The 20,984-nt window shown below is 39.5% G+C and overlaps 2 protein-coding genes across 2 annotated transcripts in view; both read left to right on the forward strand.

The window, feature by feature from the left end:
* Positions 1–5,996, forward strand: part of LOC120553710 — a 71,920-nt gene extending 65,924 nt beyond the window's left edge. The window contains 5 exon segments of the mRNA XM_039792401.1: positions 414–539; positions 1,289–1,525; positions 3,843–3,953; positions 4,766–4,974; positions 5,883–5,996. Of these exon segments, the coding sequence (XP_039648335.1) occupies positions 414–539; positions 1,289–1,525; positions 3,843–3,953; positions 4,766–4,974; positions 5,883–5,996 (797 nt within the window).
* Positions 5,997–6,004: 8 nt separating this feature from the next.
* LOC120553711 (low-density lipoprotein receptor-related protein 6-like) lies at positions 6,005–10,485 on the forward strand. The gene is made up of 3 exons (XM_039792403.1): positions 6,005–6,169; positions 7,534–7,631; positions 10,185–10,485. Exons 1-3 carry the CDS (start codon positions 6,005–6,007, stop codon positions 10,483–10,485), a joined length of 564 nt encoding a protein of 187 aa, XP_039648337.1.
* Positions 10,486–20,984: the final 10,499 nt, after the last annotated feature.

Below are 20,984 nucleotides of genomic sequence, written 5' to 3' on the forward strand. Positions count from 1 at the left end.
ATACGCATGAACACACACACACACAAATGCACACACACACAAACAAGCGCTCGCGCACACACAAACACACTCAGCTTGCACAAAAATTAACCGTAAATCAATAAAAATAAACAGATACAATAATAAAAACAGTATGTTGCCTACATTTCCAAATGGGATGATGCTCATAAATGGTTCCCAGAGCCTGAATCGATTCAAATGTGTGTTTTGATTTTGGGGTGAACTGTCCCTTTAAAGGACAGGAAGCCCTTTCTTTAACAGTTGTCAGAGGACAGCAGCGCTGTGTGTCTGTGTGTAATGAAAGGAACCAGGAACATCAGACTGCCTGTTTATCTTCAGATTCAGACTCTGTGTTTCATCTCTAGCCGTCCACAGTTGTCTCCGTGTCTCACCTGTCCTCTGTGTCCCTGCAGGTAAACACCCGTGCACCTGGGACAACGGCGGCTGCTCCCACATCTGCATCGTGAAGGGAGACGGGACGACTCGCTGCTCGTGTCCCGTCCACCTGGTGCTGCTGCAGGACGAGCTCTCCTGTGGAGGTGAGAAAAAAAACACGCTAAACCAGATGTGCTCAAACTTTGGTACCGATACCACTACCTGGAATTCGGTACCGGCTCCTTTTTTTGGTAGCCTACTTTCTCTCTAATACCATTTCTGTTTCTTAATTACCAGAAACAGCCCCGAAATCACCATCACCAAACTCCACCAGACTCCATGTAAATAATCGGGACTTTTATCATCGTAAAACACACTTCATTCAAAGTGGACAGAAACTAAATAAAACTACCAAAAGCCGTCTTGGTTCATCTTTCCTCTGTTCCAACAATCACCACTCTGGTTTGGTTGAAATAAACCCTTAATTCACCCATTTTACATGTGGAGATATGCTGGCTCTATACACGTAAAAGTCCTGATTATTTTAGTCTGGTGGAGAATTGCTTAAAAAATTTTTTTTTTATTATTACATGGAGTCTGGTGGAGTTTGGTGACGGTGATTTCGGGGCTGTTTCATGTTAAACTAAAAGGATCTTACTCTTTAACTAAAAGGTCTATCTCTGTAGGGATCCATCCCATAATGTTGTCAGACACTTAAAATAATAATCTGAGTCTGTCAGCGGCAACAACAGAACTTTTAGTGGACTCTTAACTGCTGCCGAACATTGTTGTTCACATTAGTCACTTAGACACCAACGCATGGGGAAATAGGGTGCAGGATGAAACAAAGTTCCTCTTTAACGGGGCTGAATGTGTTATTTTCTCCCCCTCCCCCCCCCCCCCTCTCCCTCAGAGCCCCCCACCTGCTCCCCGGAGCAGTTCTCCTGCACCTCCGGCGAGGTTGACTGCATCCCGAAGGCCTGGAGGTGCGATGGCTACCCCGAGTGTGACGACGGCAGCGACGAGGAGAACTGTCCCGTCTGCTCCGAGTCGGAGTTCCAGTGCGACAGCCGGCAGTGCATCGACCTGAGCCTGCGCTGCAACGGAGAGGTCAACTGCCAGGACCGCTCGGACGAGAACAAGTGTGAAGGTGAGACCCGAGTAGAGGATGGATACCCGAAACCGAGCCTGAGAATCGCCCACCCTGACTTCCCTCAACCCTGGCGCTGATTCTTCTTCTTCTTCTTCTTTTTCCCTACAAACTTACTTTATAAGTTTTTCAGGGTTCATACGTTTTGAAAAAACCTGGAAAAGTTACGGAATTTGAAAAATGAAAAATTCCAGGGCCTGGAAAGGTTTTGGAAACATAAAAAGACCCAGAAAGTTTTGGAAAAGTCATGGAATTGTTGTTTTAACACAGCATAATAATATGTGATTAATAAATGTATTTTCACCTGGTCTTAACCTCAGCGTTGTATTCGGGGAGCGATATTAAGAATCCATCTATGAACCACAGACATTATCATCCATTTATAGTTAAACCTCTGAGGGAGAACTTTAACACACATTAGTATTCTTATTGGAGAATGTCGACTGACATTTTCAGGAACACAGTCATGGAAATTTGCCAAAACGTCATGAAAAAGTCATGGGAAGGTATTGGCTAAAATGCATATGTTTTTTTTTTGTAAAAATAGCCAACTTTATATTCTCCGAGTACTAAGACAGCTTTACAAACTGGATGATATGCACACAGCATCTGTCTTTTCAGGTTCGGACAGTTATTTAGGAATGATGTTCTGGTCGGGCTCGGTCACATCAGCGCGATGAGGCATTGAACATTTTAAATTTAAAACAGCTTATTATGTAGGTGCGCGCCTGTTTTAACGTGAGCTTGTTGCCCCGTGTTGACATTCCCGAGGATTTTAACTGCGTCGGGCCCGGACATAAATATCTTAATGCTTGTCGGGCTTTAGAGCAGAAAGATTCGGCCCGATCCACACTCTAGACCCAACACATTCTCACTCCCATCGCGTCAAAAAGAGAGGTCTGAATCTTCACTGATCTCCCGATTCGATTCCATTATGATTATCATGTCAGCGATTCGATATCTCGATGCGTCAAATAGATTTTTCTATTAAAGCCATGTAGGATATTTAATTCATAGCTTTTCAAGCTTCAAAAACCAAACATTCTGCAGAGCTCTGATACTAAATAACTTGGATACATAAAACTATACAGCGCTGAGCACATGGCACTTCCTGAATGTGTTAACATACCAGAATATGTAAACAGAAATGTTGTCAGGCCTACATTACATTATAAACAGAAATAATCGATTATGAGCCGGACGATTATCGATGCAGCATCGTCCACGATTCCATGCATCGATTATTTGATTAATTTCAACACCTCTAGTCAAAAAGCAACGCTCGGTCAGGTGCCATTGGTGTTTTGTTATTGACGCAAAAAGTCTCCTTTAGGATCATATTTAGACGCGATTGGTCAGGACTCTTGGAGTCACTTTTTAACGCTCTGGCTCGGGACATACAGTACAGGCCAAAAGTTTGGACACACCTTCTCATTCAATGCGTTTCCTTTTTATTTTCGTGACTATTTACATTGTAGATTCTCACTGAAGGCATCAAAACTATGAATGAACACATATGGAATTATGTACTTAACAAAAAAGTGTGAAATAACTGAAAACATGTCTTATATTTTAGATTCTTCAAAGTAGCCACCCTTTGCTTTTTTTGATAACTCTGCAAACCCTTGGTGTTCTCTCAATGAGCTTCATGAGGTAGTCACCTGAAATGGTTTTACCTTCACAGGTGTGCTTTGTCAGGGTTCATTAGTGGAAGTTTTTCCCTTATTAATAAAAAAATCCCAGGTTAATCATTATCACGATACAGTATTATATTGATTCTTTGGACAACGATACAGTATTTGCTAGGGGGTAGGGGAAAAAACATCGGAAATAGTGTGTATCGTGACTTCTTTTTACGATCTTTCCATCTGTCTCCCAGTACGCTGTCCTCCAGACCAGTTCACCTGCTCTAACGTGTCTCTGTCTGTCTCCCAGTACGCTGTCCTCCAGACCAGTTCACCTGCTCTAACGTGTCTCTGTCTGTCTCCCAGTACGCTGTCCTCCAGACCAGTTCACCTGCTCTAACGTGTCTCTGTCTGTCTCCCAGTACGCTGTCCTCCAGACCAGTTCACCTGCTCTAACGTGTCTCTGTCTGTCTCCCAGTACGCTGTCCTCCAGACCAGTTCACCTGCTCTAACATGTCTCTCTGTCTCCCAGTACGCTGTCCTCCAGACCAGTTCACCTGCTCTAATGTCTGTCTCCCAGTACGCTGTCCTCCAGACCAGTTCACCTGCTCTAATGTGTCTCTGTCTGTCTCCCAGTACGCTGTCCTCCAGACCAGTTCACCTGCTCTAACGTGTCTCTGTCTGTCTCCCAGTACGCTGTCCTCCAGACCAGTTCACCTGCTCTAACGGTCAGTGCATCGGGAAACACAAGAAGTGCGACCACAACATGGACTGCACCGACAACTCCGATGAGATCGGCTGCTGTGAGTCTCGCAGACAACAACAACACACGCGCACACACACACACACAGGGACACACACACACACACACACACACACACACAGGGACACACACACACACACAGACAGACACAAATTCATTCATTCAACCTTTATTTATAGATAAATCATTGAGGGGTGGCCCCCATTCACGACAGACACACAGACACACACATATAGACAGACAGAGAGACACATACACACACACACAGAGACAGACACACACACAGACAGACAGAAATACACACACACAGACAGAGAGACACATACACACAGACACACACAGACAACACACACACACACACACACACACAGACAGAGACACACACACACACACAGACAGAGACACACACACAGACACAGACACACACACACACACAGACAGAGAGACACACACACACAGACACACACAGACAAACACACACACACAGACAGACAGAGACACACACACACACAGACAGAGACACACACACACACACAGACAGAGAAACACACAGACAGAGACACAACACAGACAGAGACACACACACAGACAGAGACACACACACAGACAGAGACACACACACACACACACAGACAGACAGACAGAGACACACACACACACGGAGACACACACACACACACACAGACACACAGACAGACAGACAGACAGACAGACACACACACACACACACACACACACACACACACACACACACACACACACACACACACACACAAGAGACAGACTCACACAAACCATATTTAACACAATACACAAGTATTAACGGTAAATATTCTTGTTCTGTGGTTTCAGACCCGACAGAGGACCCCCCTCCTCCGTCCAACAACACCATCGGCTCCATCGTGGGCGTGGTCATGGCGCTGTTCGTGGTGGGCGGGGTCTGCAGGCCAGCCCTCGTCCCAGATGAAGGACCGGACTGCAGACCACCAACCCACTGCGTGCACCGATCCCATCGTGCCGCTGGCATCGCCCGCACCCAAGCGTCTCTTCCAGCCTGCACAGTGGGACAGACACCTCAGAGGAGGAGGGAGGGAGGGGGGAGGAGAGAGAGAGGGAGGGAGGGAGAGATGGACACAATACACCAGAGAGAGAAGAGGGAGGGGGGGAGATGGACAGACACCAAGAAGAGAAGAAAAGAAGAGAGAAAAAAAAAAAAGAGGGAGGGGAGGAGGGGAAGAGAGGGAGGGAGAGAATAGGGAAGAAATATAACACACACACATATACATACATACATATTCACACACATTAATACACACACATTTACACATTACACACAAACACATATAATACATAAAAAATACACACATTACACATAATATTTCACACATATATTATATTTATTATAAATATTTTTACTATTATTATTTTACAAATACATTATTTACATATTTATTTTACACATAATTTACATATTTTACATACAAAAAAAATTTTAAATTATTTACTTTATTACACATACATTATTACATATTTATACATATTATTTATACACACAATATTTACACACATACTATTTTATACACACATATTTTATATTATATATATATAATAGCTATATAATACTATAAGATTATATATACACATGCATTATATATAAATACATAGCCATAGAAGACACATATATATATATAATAAAACACTACTAATAATAATATTATAAAGGGAGAAAAGGAGTGGAGAGAATAATATATGGAGGGAGGAAAGGAAAGAGAGAGGGAGGAGAGAGGGAAGGGGAAGGGGAGAGGAGAGAGAGAGAGAGATGGATGGATAGAGTATATACAGTATGTACAATTTTGGGAAGATAGATAGAAACATAGAAATTATAACCTTAAATATGTTATTTATAATAAATTAGAGATGTTCCGATACCTCTTCTGGTACCTGAACTTGTGTATCGTCTGATACCCAGTACTGGTCTGATACCCAGTACTGGTCTGATACCCAGTACTGGTCTGATACCAGCATTTTAGGCAGTATCAAAGGTTTTTCAGGTACTGGTATCGGTATCAGAACATCTCTATAGTAAACGTGATGCTGACGTTTGATTCCAAACCCACAGGTATGTCCAGAGGGAAGTCTGTGATTGGCTCCCTGAGCATCATGGGCGGGAGCAGCGGGCCGCCATACGACCGCGCTCACGTGACCGGAGCTTCGTCCAGCAGCTCGTCCAGCACCAAGGGAACATACTTCCCCCCGGTGAGACACTTCTACACATTTACAGCTTCAAAGACTCCACAACTTTATTGTCAACTCATTTTGTAAACAAGTACAAAGTGTCATTTTAACTTTTCTAACTTCTAGATTTGTATCTAAGTGACTAATCTTGAACCAAGCTGTACTGTAACCCTACAGGACTAATGTTCAGCAGCAGTTAGTCACTAAAAGTTCTGTTGTTGCTGCTGACAGACTCAGATTATTATTCTAAGTGTCTGACAACATTATGGGATGGATCCCTACAGAGATAGAGCTTTTAGTTAAAGAGGAAGATCCTTTTAGTTTAACATGAAACAGCCCCGAAATCACCATCACCAAATTCCACCAGACTCCATGTAAATAATCAGGACTTTTAGCGTGTATAGAGCCAGCATATCTCCACCAGACTCCATGTAAATAATCAGGACTTTTAGCGTGTAATTGTAAAACACACTTCATTCAAAGTGGACAGAAAATAAATAAAACTACCAAAAGCTGTCTTGGTTCATCTTTCCACTGTTCCAACAATCACCACTCTGGTTTGGTTGAAATAAACCCTTAATTCAACCATTTACATGTGGAGAAATGCTGGCTTTATACACGCTAAAAGTCCTGATTATTTACATGGAGTCTGGTGGAGATATGCTGGCTCTATACACGCTAAAAGTCCTGATTATTTACATGGAGTCTGGTGGAGATATGCTGGCTCTATACACACTAAAAGTCCTGATTATTTACATGGAGTCTGGTGGAGATATGCTGGCTCTATACACACTAAAAGTCCTGATTATTTACATGGAGTCTGGTGGAGATATGCTGGCTCTATACACGCTAAAAGTCCTGATTATTTACATGGAGTCTGGTGGAGATATGCTGGCTCTATACACACTAAAAGTCCTGATTATTTACATGGAGTCTGGTGGAGATATGCTGGCTCTATACACGCTAAAAGTCCTGATTATTTACATGGAGTCTGGTGGGTTTGGTGATGGGAGTTTCGGAGCTGTTTTTAAGTTATTTAGCAAAAATGTCCAACATGTATGGACAATAAAGTTTACAATGATAAACATACAACAAGCCATAAGCAATAATCCATTCTGGGCTTTTTTTCAACGTTTTGGTTGAACAATTTTCCTACTTATTTATCCCCTTTCTGGAAGGCTCTTTTATCAAAGTTTTTGGCGCTTTTTTAAAAGTTTTTCTCAAAGTTTTTTTGTGTCTTTTCTAACATTTGTCGCCTTTTGACGTTGAGGTGTAATTTCGACAGGTTTTGTCTCTTTGTTTCAGTCTCTCTTCCTAAACTGCTGACTTGTAGTAAAACTCTGATCATGAAGTATGTTGTTGTACTTTTTATTATTTTGTTCCAGATCCTGAATCCTCCTCCGTCTCCAGCGACGGTCCGCTCTCAGTACACTATGGAGTTTGGTTATTCCTCCAACAGCCCCTCAACACACAGATCCTACAGGTAATTATTAACTAATGTTATCTCCCGTTAACTCACATTAACTACCGTTAACTCACATTATTAACTAACGTTATCTCCCGTTAACTCACGTTATTAACTACCGTTAACTCACATTATTAACTCACGTTATCTCCCGTTAACTCACGTTATTAACTCACTTTATCTCCCCTAATCAATCATACGTACCTACCATTACCACTCCTACCTTAACACCATCATTATTAACTCACGTTATCTCCCGTTAACTCACATTATTAACTACCGTTATCTCACATTATTAACTACTGTTATCTCCCGTTAACTCACATTATTAACTCACGTTATCTCCCGTTAACTCACATTATTAACTCTAACGTTATCTCCCGTTAACTCACATTATTAACTACGTTATCTCCCGTTAACTCACATTATTAACTCACGTTATCTCCCGTTAACTCACATTATTAACTACGTTATCTCCCGTTAACTCACATTATTATACTATTAAAATAACTACTTATCTCCCTTAACTACATTTTAACTCACTTATCTCCGTTAACTCACATTATTAACTTATCTCCCGTTAACTCACATTATTATCTAACTTATCTCCTTAACTCACTTATTAACTACGTTATCTCCGTAACTCACATTATTAACTACCGTTATCTCACATTATTAACTACGTTATCTCCTTAACTACATTATTAACTACTTATCTCCGTTAACATATTATTACTACAGTTATCTCACATTATTAACTACTGTTATCTCCCGTTAACTCACATTATTAACTCCCGTTATCTCCCGTTAACTCACATTATTAACTACCGTTATCTCACATTATTAACTACTGTTATCTCCCGTTAACTCACATTATTAACTCACGTTATCTCCCGTTAACTCACATTATTAACTAACTTATCCTAACCCATTATTAACTCATTATCTCCTTAACCACATTATTAACTACTATCTCACATTATTAACTACTGTTATCTCCCGTTAACTCACATATTAACTCACGTATCTCCGTTAACTCACATTATTAACTAACGTTATCTCCCGTTAACTCACATTATTAACACGTTATCTCCGTTAACTCACATTATTAACTACCGTTATCTCCCGTTAACTCACATTATTAACTCACGTTATCTCCCGTTAACTCACATTATTATCTAACGTTATCTCCCGTTAACTCACATTATTAACTACGGTTATCTCCCGTTAACTCACATTATTAACTACGGTTATCTCCCGTTAACTCACATTATTAACTCACGTTATCTCCCGTTAACTCACATTATTAACTAATGTTATCTCCCGTTAACTCACATTATTATCTAACGTTATCTCACGTTATTAACTACGGTTATCTCCCGTTAACTCACATTATTAACTCACGTTATCTCCCGTTAACTCACATTATTAACTCACGTTATCTCCCGTTAACTCACATTATTAACTCACGTTATCTCCCATTAACTCACATTATTAACTAATGTTATCTCCCGTTAACTCACATTATTATCTAACGTTATCTCCCGTTAACTCACGTTATTAACTACGGTTATCTCCCGTTAACTCACATTATTAACTCACGTTATCTCCCGTTAACTCACATTATTAACTACAGTTATCTCCCGTTAACTCACATTATTAACTACCGTTATCTCACATTATTAACTACTGTTATCTCCTGTTTACTCACATTATTAACTACCGTTATCTCACATTATTAACTACTGTTATCTCCTGTTTACTCACATTATTAACTACCGTTATCTCACATTATTAACTACTGTTATCTCCCGTTATCTCACATTATTAACTACCGTTATCTCCCGTTATCTCACATTATTAACTACCGTTATCTCACATTATTAACTAACATTATCTCCTGTTAACTCACATTATTAACTCACGTTATCTCCCGTTAACTCACATTATTAACTACAGTTATCTCACATTATTAACTACTGTTATCTCCTGTTTACTCACATTATTAACTACCGTTATCTCCTGTTTACTCACATTATTAACTACCGTTATCTCACATTATTAACTACTGTTATCTCCTGTTTACTCACATTATTAACTACCGTTATCTCACATTATTAACTACTGTTATCTCCCGTTATCTCACATTATTAACTACCGTTATCTCCCGTTATCTCACATTATTAACTGGTCCAACATGAATAAATAAATAAGGACCATGTCCACACACAGACACACACACAGACACACACACACACACATTTGTTGTACAGTATAAAATATATAACTAAAGAGAACAGGACACAACTTTTCTTTCTCTTTTCTGATTCGTTCCTTTTTGTTGTCTCTATCTGTCACTCTGTTGAAATACGCACACACGTCACGTGTTATTATCACGATAACGATATATCGGCGATATATCGTGCGCGCCCCCCCCCCCACTAGTAACTTCTTTCTTTCTTTAGGCCTTTAGATTCCCATAGGAACATAGGCCCTAGTAACTACTGTGGCAATAAACTCTCTCTCTCTCCTTCTGATTCGGTTTCTAAAATCTGTGTTTCTGTGTTCCAGCTACCGGCCCTACACCTACCGTCACTTCGCCCCGCCCACGACCCCGTGCAGCACCGACGTGTGCGACAGCGACTACACGCCCGGCCGCCGGGCGCCCCTCAAGTCCGCCGTGGCCGCCGCCAAGGGCTACACCAGCGACCTCAACTACGACTCGGAGCCTTTCCCGCCACCGCCGACGCCGCGCAGCCAGTACCTGTCGGCGGAGGAGAACTGCGAGAGCTGCCCTCCGTCGCGCCTTTACACCGCGCAGCTACTGCACACATCTTCCCCGTCTCACTGCCGCGGCACGGACTCCTCGTGAGCGCCACGCACACCCCCACCCCAAAACCCCCGAAAACCCCTTTCACTGTAAATAGCAATTGTGCATATATGAGGTTTTAAAAACGGGAGACTGCGGGAGAAACGGAAAACTAAACGGTCACTGCAGAACATTTGTACATTGAAAAAGAGAAAAGCATATTTATATATTTTCTATACAGTGTTTACTGATGACGCCATAGAGGTTTGTATTAAGAAATTTGTACATTTTTTTTTTTTTTTTTTTTTAAGAAAAAGGTTTTATTAAAAATCATCACAAATATAAGTTGCCTTAAAGCGGGAAAAATGAAAAGAGGCTCAAGAAGGACAAAAAGCACACAGACAGACAGACAGACAGACAGCGGGACGTTTTAACTTATCTGAAGCCAAATATGAGACACAAACAGGAAGAGGAGGAAGAGGAAGAGGAGGAAGAGGAGGCTCGGCAGTGTCTGTAGTTACCGTGTAAACTGGAGAGAAGGTGTGAGAACGTGGTACTGGCTCTCTGATTTCATATTTACCTCTGGTTCGTAGGATCGTGTCTGATGCGGATGTGAGTCATGAAGCAATAACTCGGTTAAAGCTGCAGCTAACGGTTGGTTTCTTTAGCGATTAATCTGCCAGTTAGTTTCTCGATTAGCCGATCGATCGTTTTGTCAATGAAAAGTCAGAAAATAGTGAAACATACCCATGGGAACGTCTGCTTATATTGTGTTTTATCTGACAAGAATCCAAAGTTAGGCAGTTTTTTTATCCTGTACGAAAAAGGAAAGCATGAAATTAACTCGGCAAACTTTTGACTTCTTTTTGCTTTAGAAAAGGACTCAAATGATTATTCAATGAGCAGAACAGTTGCCAATCGACTTTCTAATCATCCACTAACTGATGAATCGATTAATCGTTGCAGCTCTAAACACAATTACCCAATAAATCCAACAAACGAACCACACTAATTAGGTATTAAAATGTCAGAAACTAGTGAAATGTGTCCATGGTAACGTCTGCTAATAGTTCGTTCGACAAAATTGCTCTGTACGACAAAGAAAAGTATCCAATCCTGACATGAAACCAGCTATGTTTTTGCTTTCTTGTTTTACAAAAATGATCAAAACGATTATTAAATCATCGTCTGTCGATTGACTAATCAACGAATCGATTAATCGACTAATCGCTGCAGCTCTAAACACGTTAAGGCACATATTTATTTCCCAATCAGTCAAACTAGGAGCAGCTCGGAGAGTATTGTCAAGGCTGCAGCGGTTTGATGAAATCTACGGAGGCCCTGAAGCGACAAAACGTTTCTATAAACTATCAAGAAAATCTGAACCAGGGATGCATCGAATCCAGATTTTGGGGGGTTTTCGGCTGAATCCTGAACCCCCTGGTTGAGATTGTGCTGACTCCTCCTCCCATCCTCAGTCCATGAACCCAGTAAACACATGAATGAAGTAAACAGGGACTGTCCTTCCTTTGCCGTACCTGAAGTTGCTGCATTCTGGCTGCTGTCTGGAGACTCCTTCGTGCACAACTCGTATTCTTTCAGATGTTTCAGACCAGATGTTGTAACAGCGGCCATGTTGTGTATAGTTTAGGGTCCTCGCCACCACCAGACCAATCAGTTGTTCTGCTCACCAGATCCATGTCCACTTCCTCACAGCCTGCTGCATTGAACGCTCCACCTACGTAAACACCTTCCCGTAATCAACGGCGCCGTCACTACGGCGACCAGCGTAGAGCGCCGAGTGACAGCGTAGGGTTCGGTTCACTGGGAACAAACTCTAAGGTTCGGCAGAAACCAGAACCCTGTCAAAAAGCCCAATATTCAGCCGAATCCGAAGCCCAATCCTGGATTCGGTGCATTCCTAATCTGAAGACAATCGGCCTCTTCTGGCTTGTTTTTGTGTTTTAGAAACTGTTTTTTTTTTTTTATCTGGTTCTCGTCTTCTCGGGGCCTCCGTACACACAAACACTAAAACATATTTTCTCCACTAAACACTACACACTAAAAAAGATACGAGGAGGGCGCGCGTTTTCCCCAAACACGAACAATGAACGAACTTGTGCCTGACCTGTTCCACGTCTTCATAATCTGTTTTATTTTTTATGTTTTATGTTGTTTTTGACTTTGAGAAAGAAAAAACAAAACAAACACACACAAAGGAAATCCAGTGCCCACTAAATGCTATATAGTATTTTTGTACCACATATTGTGTAGATAACGTATTTATAAGCTATATAGAAAGAATCATTTGTAAATCTATCCATTGAACTCTTGCAGTACTTTTCATTCCGTCTTTTTTATATTGCCTCATTATATTTTTCTACAGAGTTTCACTTCAAAACGTTCGGCGACAATCTCAGATCAGAAGAAAACATATCCAGGTTTTTAGTGTCTGTTCATGTTTTTTGAAGGACTGTTTGTGCCAAAACTATCTATTTTTTTTTTTTTTTATTATACACAAAATGGGAGGCAGATGTTGGGACCAGAGGTGGGGAAAATACACAGCGGCTGTTGCCTTGACGCTCGAGTCAACAATCAGTTTTATTTCTTTGTTGTTTTTTTTGTCGTAACTCTGTTTGTGTGTTCGTGTTTTCTCGCGTCGAGCAGAAATATATTTTTCAAGATAACTGGTTGCATCGTCTAATCGTTTGTAAAAAGTTCGGTTTGTCGTTGAGCTTCTGAGAAAAATAACACCAGCATGAATCTGACAATCTTAAAAGTTTTAAACATCACTTTTATTAGTGTAAACGCGTCTGTTGGCTCCATTTCTTTTTTAAATAACACCTCAAGCACAAACATCTGTCTTTATGAGACATATTATTATTTAAAAACCGGCAGAGAGCATTAATTTCCCTTTATTCTAACAAGACAGAATAGTCCAAGTAGAGTCTTAGAAAAACTCAAATTAATCAAATCAAATATTGTTTTTCTGAATAAAAAAACACCAAATATCAGTGACGATGTTTAGAGCAGCTGGGTATCCTAAATAAAGTCAAAAAATATGAAAAACTTTGTAGGTACAAATACTGAAAATCTTTCATTGGTACTTTATTTTCATGAATATCAAAAAAAGAATTTTCTACAAAACACTTTATAAGACAAAAGAAACCAGCTATAATCTCAAATATTGAACCTGTAAAACCGAAGCAGCCGAAAAACGAAAAGTTTGTCTCAAAACTGGAAGAAAGAATTATGACTTTTAACCCTTGTGTTGAAAATCAACACTTTTTCTGATGTTTGGATCTCTTTTTCGACACTTTTGGCACTTTTTTCAATGTTTTGGCACTTTCTTTTTTACATTAACGCCTTTCACTACCATGTATAAACATGCTATAGTCAATTAAAAAACTAATTTATAGGAAATGCATGATTTTGACTTACATTAAAGGAAGGATAATTTGGGCGCACGGGTAGCTCAGTTGGTAGAGCGTGCGCCCATATGTAGAGGTTCTCTCTTCGACGCTGCGGGTTCGACTCTGACCTGCAGCCCTTTGCTGCATGTCATTCCCCCCTCTCTCTCTCTCTCTCTCTCTCTCTCTCTCTCCCTCCCTCCCCCTCCCCCTTTCATGTCTTCAACTGTCCTCTGAAAAATAAAGGCCAAAAATACCCAAAAAGAAAAAATCTTTTAAAGGAAGGATAATCACAGAGGGTCAACGTTCAGCGAGGAGACTGTTCCGAAACATTTCAATTTATTTTATTCAAATTCTAAAAAATTTAATAAAACGCCCAAAATTCAATGAAAGTAGAGATCCAATCTTTTGTTGTACTCGGATTATTCCATCTGTGTTATTTTTGGGTAATTAAAATTACGTAGTTAAAAAGAAATATTTCTGATATATTTCTGATTTAGACATTTTGAGAACGAAGACAACACAAGGGTTAAGTCAGAAACAAACCGATCAAACTTTCAGTTTTTGTAGTTTTTGACACTACGGAAACAATACAGTCAAATAAGAGCTAGTCCTCTTCTCAGTTACATTTGAATACATTCATGTTCGATACCCAGCTCTGAACTTTAAATATTTGCAAGATAATTCCACTTTTTTCAGGAGGACTTTTTGCTTTAGTTTTTGTAATTCTTTTTAGAAACTATCGTCACTATCTAAAAGTGTGTTTAATCGGGAAATTATTTGATCCTAGAAACAGAATTATATGGAGACGACGAAGTTCTGAAACGTAGTTTTGGTATCATGTGCCAAATAAGAAATAAAACTCCTTTACCTGAACACAAACTCAGACCACAAAAAAACCTGAAACAGTGACGATGCGAGAAGTCCGTCCAGTTTATCTTGGACCAGAACATGAATTTATATATTTTTGGCTGCCCTGCTGCCTCCATACATCCTCATCATCTGTCCACATCTGTCAGAGAGCTGACGGTTAAAGCTAACAGGGCTACAGCTACGGCGACGACCGTTACGTTTAGGCACCAAAACCACTAGTTAAGTTTAGGAAAAAGATCGTGATTTGGATTAAAACACTCCCAAGGAACGAACATGCGTTACCTGGGTGAACGTTTTACAATTATATTGTTATATTAGAGGGCTGCACAATAGACGTGGCTGAAGTTTGAAACGTATCAATTAAGTTTGAGACATGTCGCGAAAGTTTGTGACATAACGCTGAAGTTTGCGACATGTTGTGAAAGTTTGCGATATTTCGTGAAAGTTTGCGGCATGTCGCGAAAGTTGGCGGCATGTGGCGAAAGTTGGCAACAAGTCGAAAAAGTTTGCAACATGTCGAAAAAGTTTGCGACAAGTCGAAAAAGTTTGAGACATGTCGCGAAAGTTTGAGACATGTCGAAAAAGTTTGAGACATTTCGCGAAAGTTTGAGACATGTCGAAGTTTGAGACATTTCGCGAAAGTTTGAGACATGTCGAAGAAGTTTGCGAGATTTTGTGAAAGTTCGCGAGATTTCGTGAAAGTTCGCGACATGTCACGAAAGTTCGCGACATGTCGAAAAAGTTTGCGACAAGTCGAAAAAGTTTGCGACAAGTCGAAAAAGTTTGCGACAAGTCGAAAAAGTTTGCGACGCGTCGGGAAAGTTTGCAAGATATTTTTGTGTTGGTTGAAATAAAATCTCAGCAGAGAACTGCACTTAAACATGTGACTGTCATTCTTTTTTTAGCGCTGCCTTTCATGTTTAATTCAATGTTCAGCTTGTTGTATTTCAGCAGAATACTGAAAGCAGCAGAACTGAGAACATTTTAATATCGTTATCGCAATATTTAACAACCTCATCTTCCTCATATCCTGCAGCCCTATTACTGTATATTAGCCGAGATTTTGCGCAACTTTCGGCCGTAGCTGTATCCCTTCTAGCTACAACCGGGAGCTACCTGTGGTACAATCAGTGCTCGACACACACAGGTGTGTTTTCAGGCACATTCACGTGAAACTATAGAAACCTTGTTGGGAAACGTTCTCATTCTCTAACTGCACTTTACAGGACTTTTATTTTAATTTTATTTTTTTAGCTGGTTTCTGGTACAAAACTTCACAGTAAAGTTGTTAACGGTGGACGTTTTGGTTTGTTTAGCAGAGTCCAAAAAAGACGAGTGACTCTGTGAAGAAGAAGAAGAAGAAGAGGAGAATTTGAATAGTCCGTCGGTGTCGGGGAACTTTATTTGGGTTAATCGTTCTCTCGCTGTGCTTCTTTTTTTACGCTCAATTTTCCTCATTTGTTCCTTTTGGATTAATAATTTGTACAGTTCTTCTCTTCTGAGCATCTTGGGTTTCTACGAAGTTTGTTTTTATGAATGTTTTTTTCATGTTATCCTATGAAAATCTGTATTATGGGATGTCAAAGATGTCAAAAAAAGAAAAGAACAAAATATTACGATTAAGACAAAATCCGTTCGGATTTAATCTAACTTTTTACATCTAAAAATGGAATAAAAGTTTTTTATTTTTAGAATTAAGTCAAACTTTATTTTTAAAAGTACAAAGTAATAATTTAAGGGAACCAATAAATCCAAGGGTACTAACTGAGATATGAGGGTATAAAATAAGCATGTAAAGAACACTAATCGCTGATTTGAAGGGCTGGGTATCACTAATCAAGATGCAAAACCTGTTTGTCTGAAAACATTTTTCAATGTTATTTGTTAAGAACTTTAAACACGTTTTTCTACAAAACCAAAAGAAGTTCAATGTAGTAGAAACACTATCAGCCGCACGAACACTTTATCTGATAAAATACTGTTTGACTTTTGCATTTTTTGTGTTATTTTTGGGGGCATTTTATGTCTTTATTTGACAGCAGACCGAGAGATGTTGGGACATAAAAACTAAAAACCACCAGGACGCAATTAAGTTTGCGGCCTATCGCGAAAGTTTATGACATTTCTCGAAAATATGACACTAAGCGAAAGTTTGCGACATATTGCGAAAGTTTGCGACATATCGCAAAAGTTTGCGACATATCGTGAAAGTTTGCGACATGTCACAAAAGTTTGCGACATATTAAGTTTGCGACATTAAGTTTGCAACATATTGATTAAGTTTGCAACATATTGATTAAGTTTGCGACATATTGATTAAGTTTGCGACATATTAAGTTTGCGACATATTAAGTTTGCGACATATTAAGTTTGCAACATATTGATTAAGTTTGCAACATATTGATTAAGTTTGCAACATATTGATTAAGTTTGCGACATATTAAGTTTGCGACATATTTGCGACATTAAGTTTGCAACATATTGATTAAGTTTGCGACATATTAAGTTTGCGACATTAAGTTTGCAACATATTGATTAAGTTTGCAACATATTGATTAAGTTTGCGACATATTAAGTTTGCGACATATTTGCGACATATTAAGTTTGCAACATATTGATTACGTTTGCGACATATTAAGTTTGCGACTTATTAAGTTTGCGATATATCAATTAAGTTTGCGACATATTGATTAAGTTTGCGACATATTAAGTTTGCGATATATCAATTAAGTTTGCGACATATTGATTAAGTTTGCAACATGTCGTGAAAGGACGCCCCTTGAAAATTAACACATTTTGATTTGAATTAGAAACTCAACGAGACATTCAGTGTTAACTTTTACTACATCTGTGCTTCGTCACATTTCAGTCGGTTACATAATACCTTTCGGTTCGATACCCGGCCTTTCTAAACGGACTCCCTTCATCAGATTTTGTAAGAAAGCAACAAATCTGGGTGACACCGGACAGAAAGCGAATCTAAAAACAATGTGGTGTTGCTTCTCACACTGAGCTTCACACGGAGTTTTTTATTTTTCACAGATTGTGACGAACGTTGGTGGTTGAAAAAAGTAGAAATGTAAAAAGATTGAGTCATGTTTTTTTGTGTTTAGTTTTTGTTATTTTAAAGCACTTTTGTCAACTTTTATCGGAGGTTCGACAGGAAAACACACACGAGTTCTTTTTAATGTTGTCGTTTGTTGTTGTCTGACCTCACGGTGCTCTGCGAGGACATTTCGGCTCGCCGTCTTCGGTTCGTTTTAATTTCCACTAACTGTACGTTTGTATACGACGACTGCTTTACCTGTAAACCAGATGGACCTGTACAGCCCATCCAGCTGCCACCATAAGCTGTTGTAACTCATGAAATGCTGATTTTCTGTTTTTCCTTTTTGTTAAATATAAAGTGAGTGAACTTTAAAAATAAATATGAGTCTGTGTGCTCATTTATATTTGGGATGTGTTGGGAAGCAGTGTGTGTACTAATACTGTTTTAAAACTGTTTAAAGGTCCCATGGCATGAAAATTTCACTTTTTTTAACATTAATATGATATAACAGTAACATGGTCCCCCAGTGGCTAGAAATGTTGGTAGGTGTAAACCGAGCCCTGGGTATCCTGCTCTGCCTTTGAGGAAATTTAAGCTCAGATGGACCAATCAGGAATCTTCTCCTTATGAGGTCATAAGGGGCAAGGTTACCTCCCCTTTTATCTGCTTTGCCCACCCAGAGAATTTGGGCCCCCCATGAGAGAGAGACATCATGGCTTTCAAACGAGCAAAGTGGCAGTTGGTCAAGACCACACCCCCACCCTCCACCTTGCCCCCCCCCTCTCTCCTCTTCAATAGCTACAGACACAGAAATGGCACATCCTAAGGAAAGCTCATTGTGGGACTGGCTCTAGTGGCTATACGGTCTATATAAAAGAGACTTCAGATACAGTATTAGGGGACCACTAAGGTCTATATAAAAGAGACTTCAGATACAGTATTAGGGGACCACTAAGGTCTATATAAAAGAGACTTCAGATACAGTATTAGGGGACCACTAAGGTCTATATAAAAGAGACTTCAGATACAGTATTAGGGGACCACTAAGGTCTATATAAAAGAGACTTCAGATACAGTATTAGGGGACCACTAAGGTCTATATAAAGAGACTTCAGATACAGTATTAGGGGACCACTAAGGTCTATATAAAAGAGACTTCAGATACAGTATTAGGGGACCACTAAGGTCTATATAAAAGAGACTTCAGATACAGTATTAGGGGACCACTAAGGTCTATATAAAAGAGACTTCAGATACAGTATTAGGGGACCACTAAGGTCTATATAAAAGAGACTTCATGATAGAGGGACCACTAAGGTCTATAAAAAGAGACTTCAGATACAGTATTAGGGGACCACTAAGGTCTATATAAAAGAGACTTCAGATACAGTATTAGGGGACCACTAAGGTCTATATAAAAGAGACTTCAGATACAGTATTAGGGGACCACTACGGACTATATAAAAGAGACTTCAGATACAGTATTAGGGGACCACTAAGGTCTATATAAAAGAGACTTCAGATACAGTATTAGGGGACCAATAAGGTCTATATAAAAGAGACTTCAGATACAGTATTAGGGGACCACTAAGGCCTATATAAAAGAGACTTCAGATACAGTATTAGGGGACCACTACGGACTATATAAAAGAGACTTCAAATACAGTATTAGGGGACCACTAAGGTCTATATAAAAGAGACTTCAGATACAGTATTAGGGGACCAATAAGGTCTATATAAAAGAGACTTCAGATACAGTATTAGGGGACCACTAAGGCCTATATAAAAGAGACTTCAGATACAGTATTAGGGGACCACTAAGGCCTATATAAAAGAGACTTCAGATACAGTATTAGGGGACCACTAAGGTCTATATAAAAGAGACTTCAGATACGAGTATTAGGGGACCACTAAGGTCTATATAAAAGAGACTTCAGGTACAGTATTAGGGGACCACTAAGGTCTATATAAAGAGACTTCAGATACAGTATTAGGGGACCACTAAGGTCTATATAAAAGAGACTTCAGATACAGTATTAGGGGACCACTAAGGTCTATATAAAAGAGACTTCAGATACAGTATTAGGGGACCAATAAGGTCTATATAAAGAGACTTCAGATACAGTATTAGGGGACCACTAAGGTCTATATAAAAGAGACTTCAGATACAGTATTAGGGGACCACTAAGGTCTATATAAAAGAGACTTCAGATACAGTATTAGGGGACCACTAAGGTCTATATAAAGAGACTTCAGATACAGTATTAGGGGACCACTAAGGTCTATATAAAAGAGACTTCAGATACAGTATTAGGGGACCACTAAGGTCTATATAAAAGAGACTTCAGATACAGTATTAGGGGACCAATAAGGTCTATATAAAAGAGACTTCAGATACAGTATTAGGGGACCACTAAGGTCTATATAAAAGAGACTTCAGATACAGTATTAGGGGACCACTAAGGTCTATATAAAAGAGACTTCAGATACAGTATTAGGGGACCACTAAGGCCTATATAAAAGAGACTTCAGATACAGTATTAGGGGACCACTAAGGTCTATATAAAAGAGACTTCAGATACAGTATTAAGGGGACCACTAAGGTCTATATAAAAGAGACTTCAGATACAGTATTAGGGGACCACTAAGGTCTATATAAAAGAGACTTCAGATACAGTATTAGGGGACCACTAAGGTCTATATAAAAGAGACTTCAGATACAGTATTAGGGGACCACTAAGGTCTATATAAAAGAAACTTCAGATACAGTATTAGGGGACCAATAAGGTCTATATAAAGAGACTTCAGATACATTATTAGGGGACCACTAAGGCCTATATAAAAGAGACTTCAGATACAGTATTAGGGGACCAATAAGGTCTATATAAAGAGACTTCAGATACAGTATTAGAGGGACCACTAAGGTCTATATAAAAGAGACTTCAGATACAGTATTAGGGGACCACTAAGGTCTATATAAAAGAGACTTCAGATACAGTATTAGGGGACCACTAAGGTCTATATAAAAGAGACTTCAGATACAGTATTAGGGGACCACTAAGGCCTATATAAAAGAGACTTCAGATACAGTATTAGGGGACCACTAAGGTCTATATAAAAGAGACTTCAGATACAGTATTAGGGGACCACTAAGGTCTATATAAAAGCATCCAAAGAGTACCATGTCATGGGACCTTTAAATACTACAACAGCTAGGGGCCTTCAACAGT

Source organism: Perca fluviatilis, chromosome 23, assembly GCF_010015445.1.
Source record: "Perca fluviatilis chromosome 23, GENO_Pfluv_1.0, whole genome shotgun sequence".
In the NCBI taxonomy this organism is placed as follows: domain Eukaryota; kingdom Metazoa; phylum Chordata; class Actinopteri; order Perciformes; family Percidae; genus Perca; species Perca fluviatilis.

What these genes read in the sequence shown, in the direction of transcription:
- LOC120553711 (XM_039792403.1), top strand. Translation starts at nt 6,005, where the DNA reads ATGCTGACGTTTGATTCCAAACCCACAGGTATGTCCAGAGGGAAGTCT. An exon ending in AGGGAACATACTTCCCCCCG is followed by an intron (nt 6,170 to 7,533) that starts GTGAGACACTTC and finishes ATTTTGTTCCAG; the next exon opens with ATCCTGAATCCTCCTCCGTC. An exon ending in TCAACACACAGATCCTACAG is followed by an intron (nt 7,632 to 10,184) that starts GTAATTATTAAC and finishes TCTGTGTTCCAG; the next exon opens with CTACCGGCCCTACACCTACC.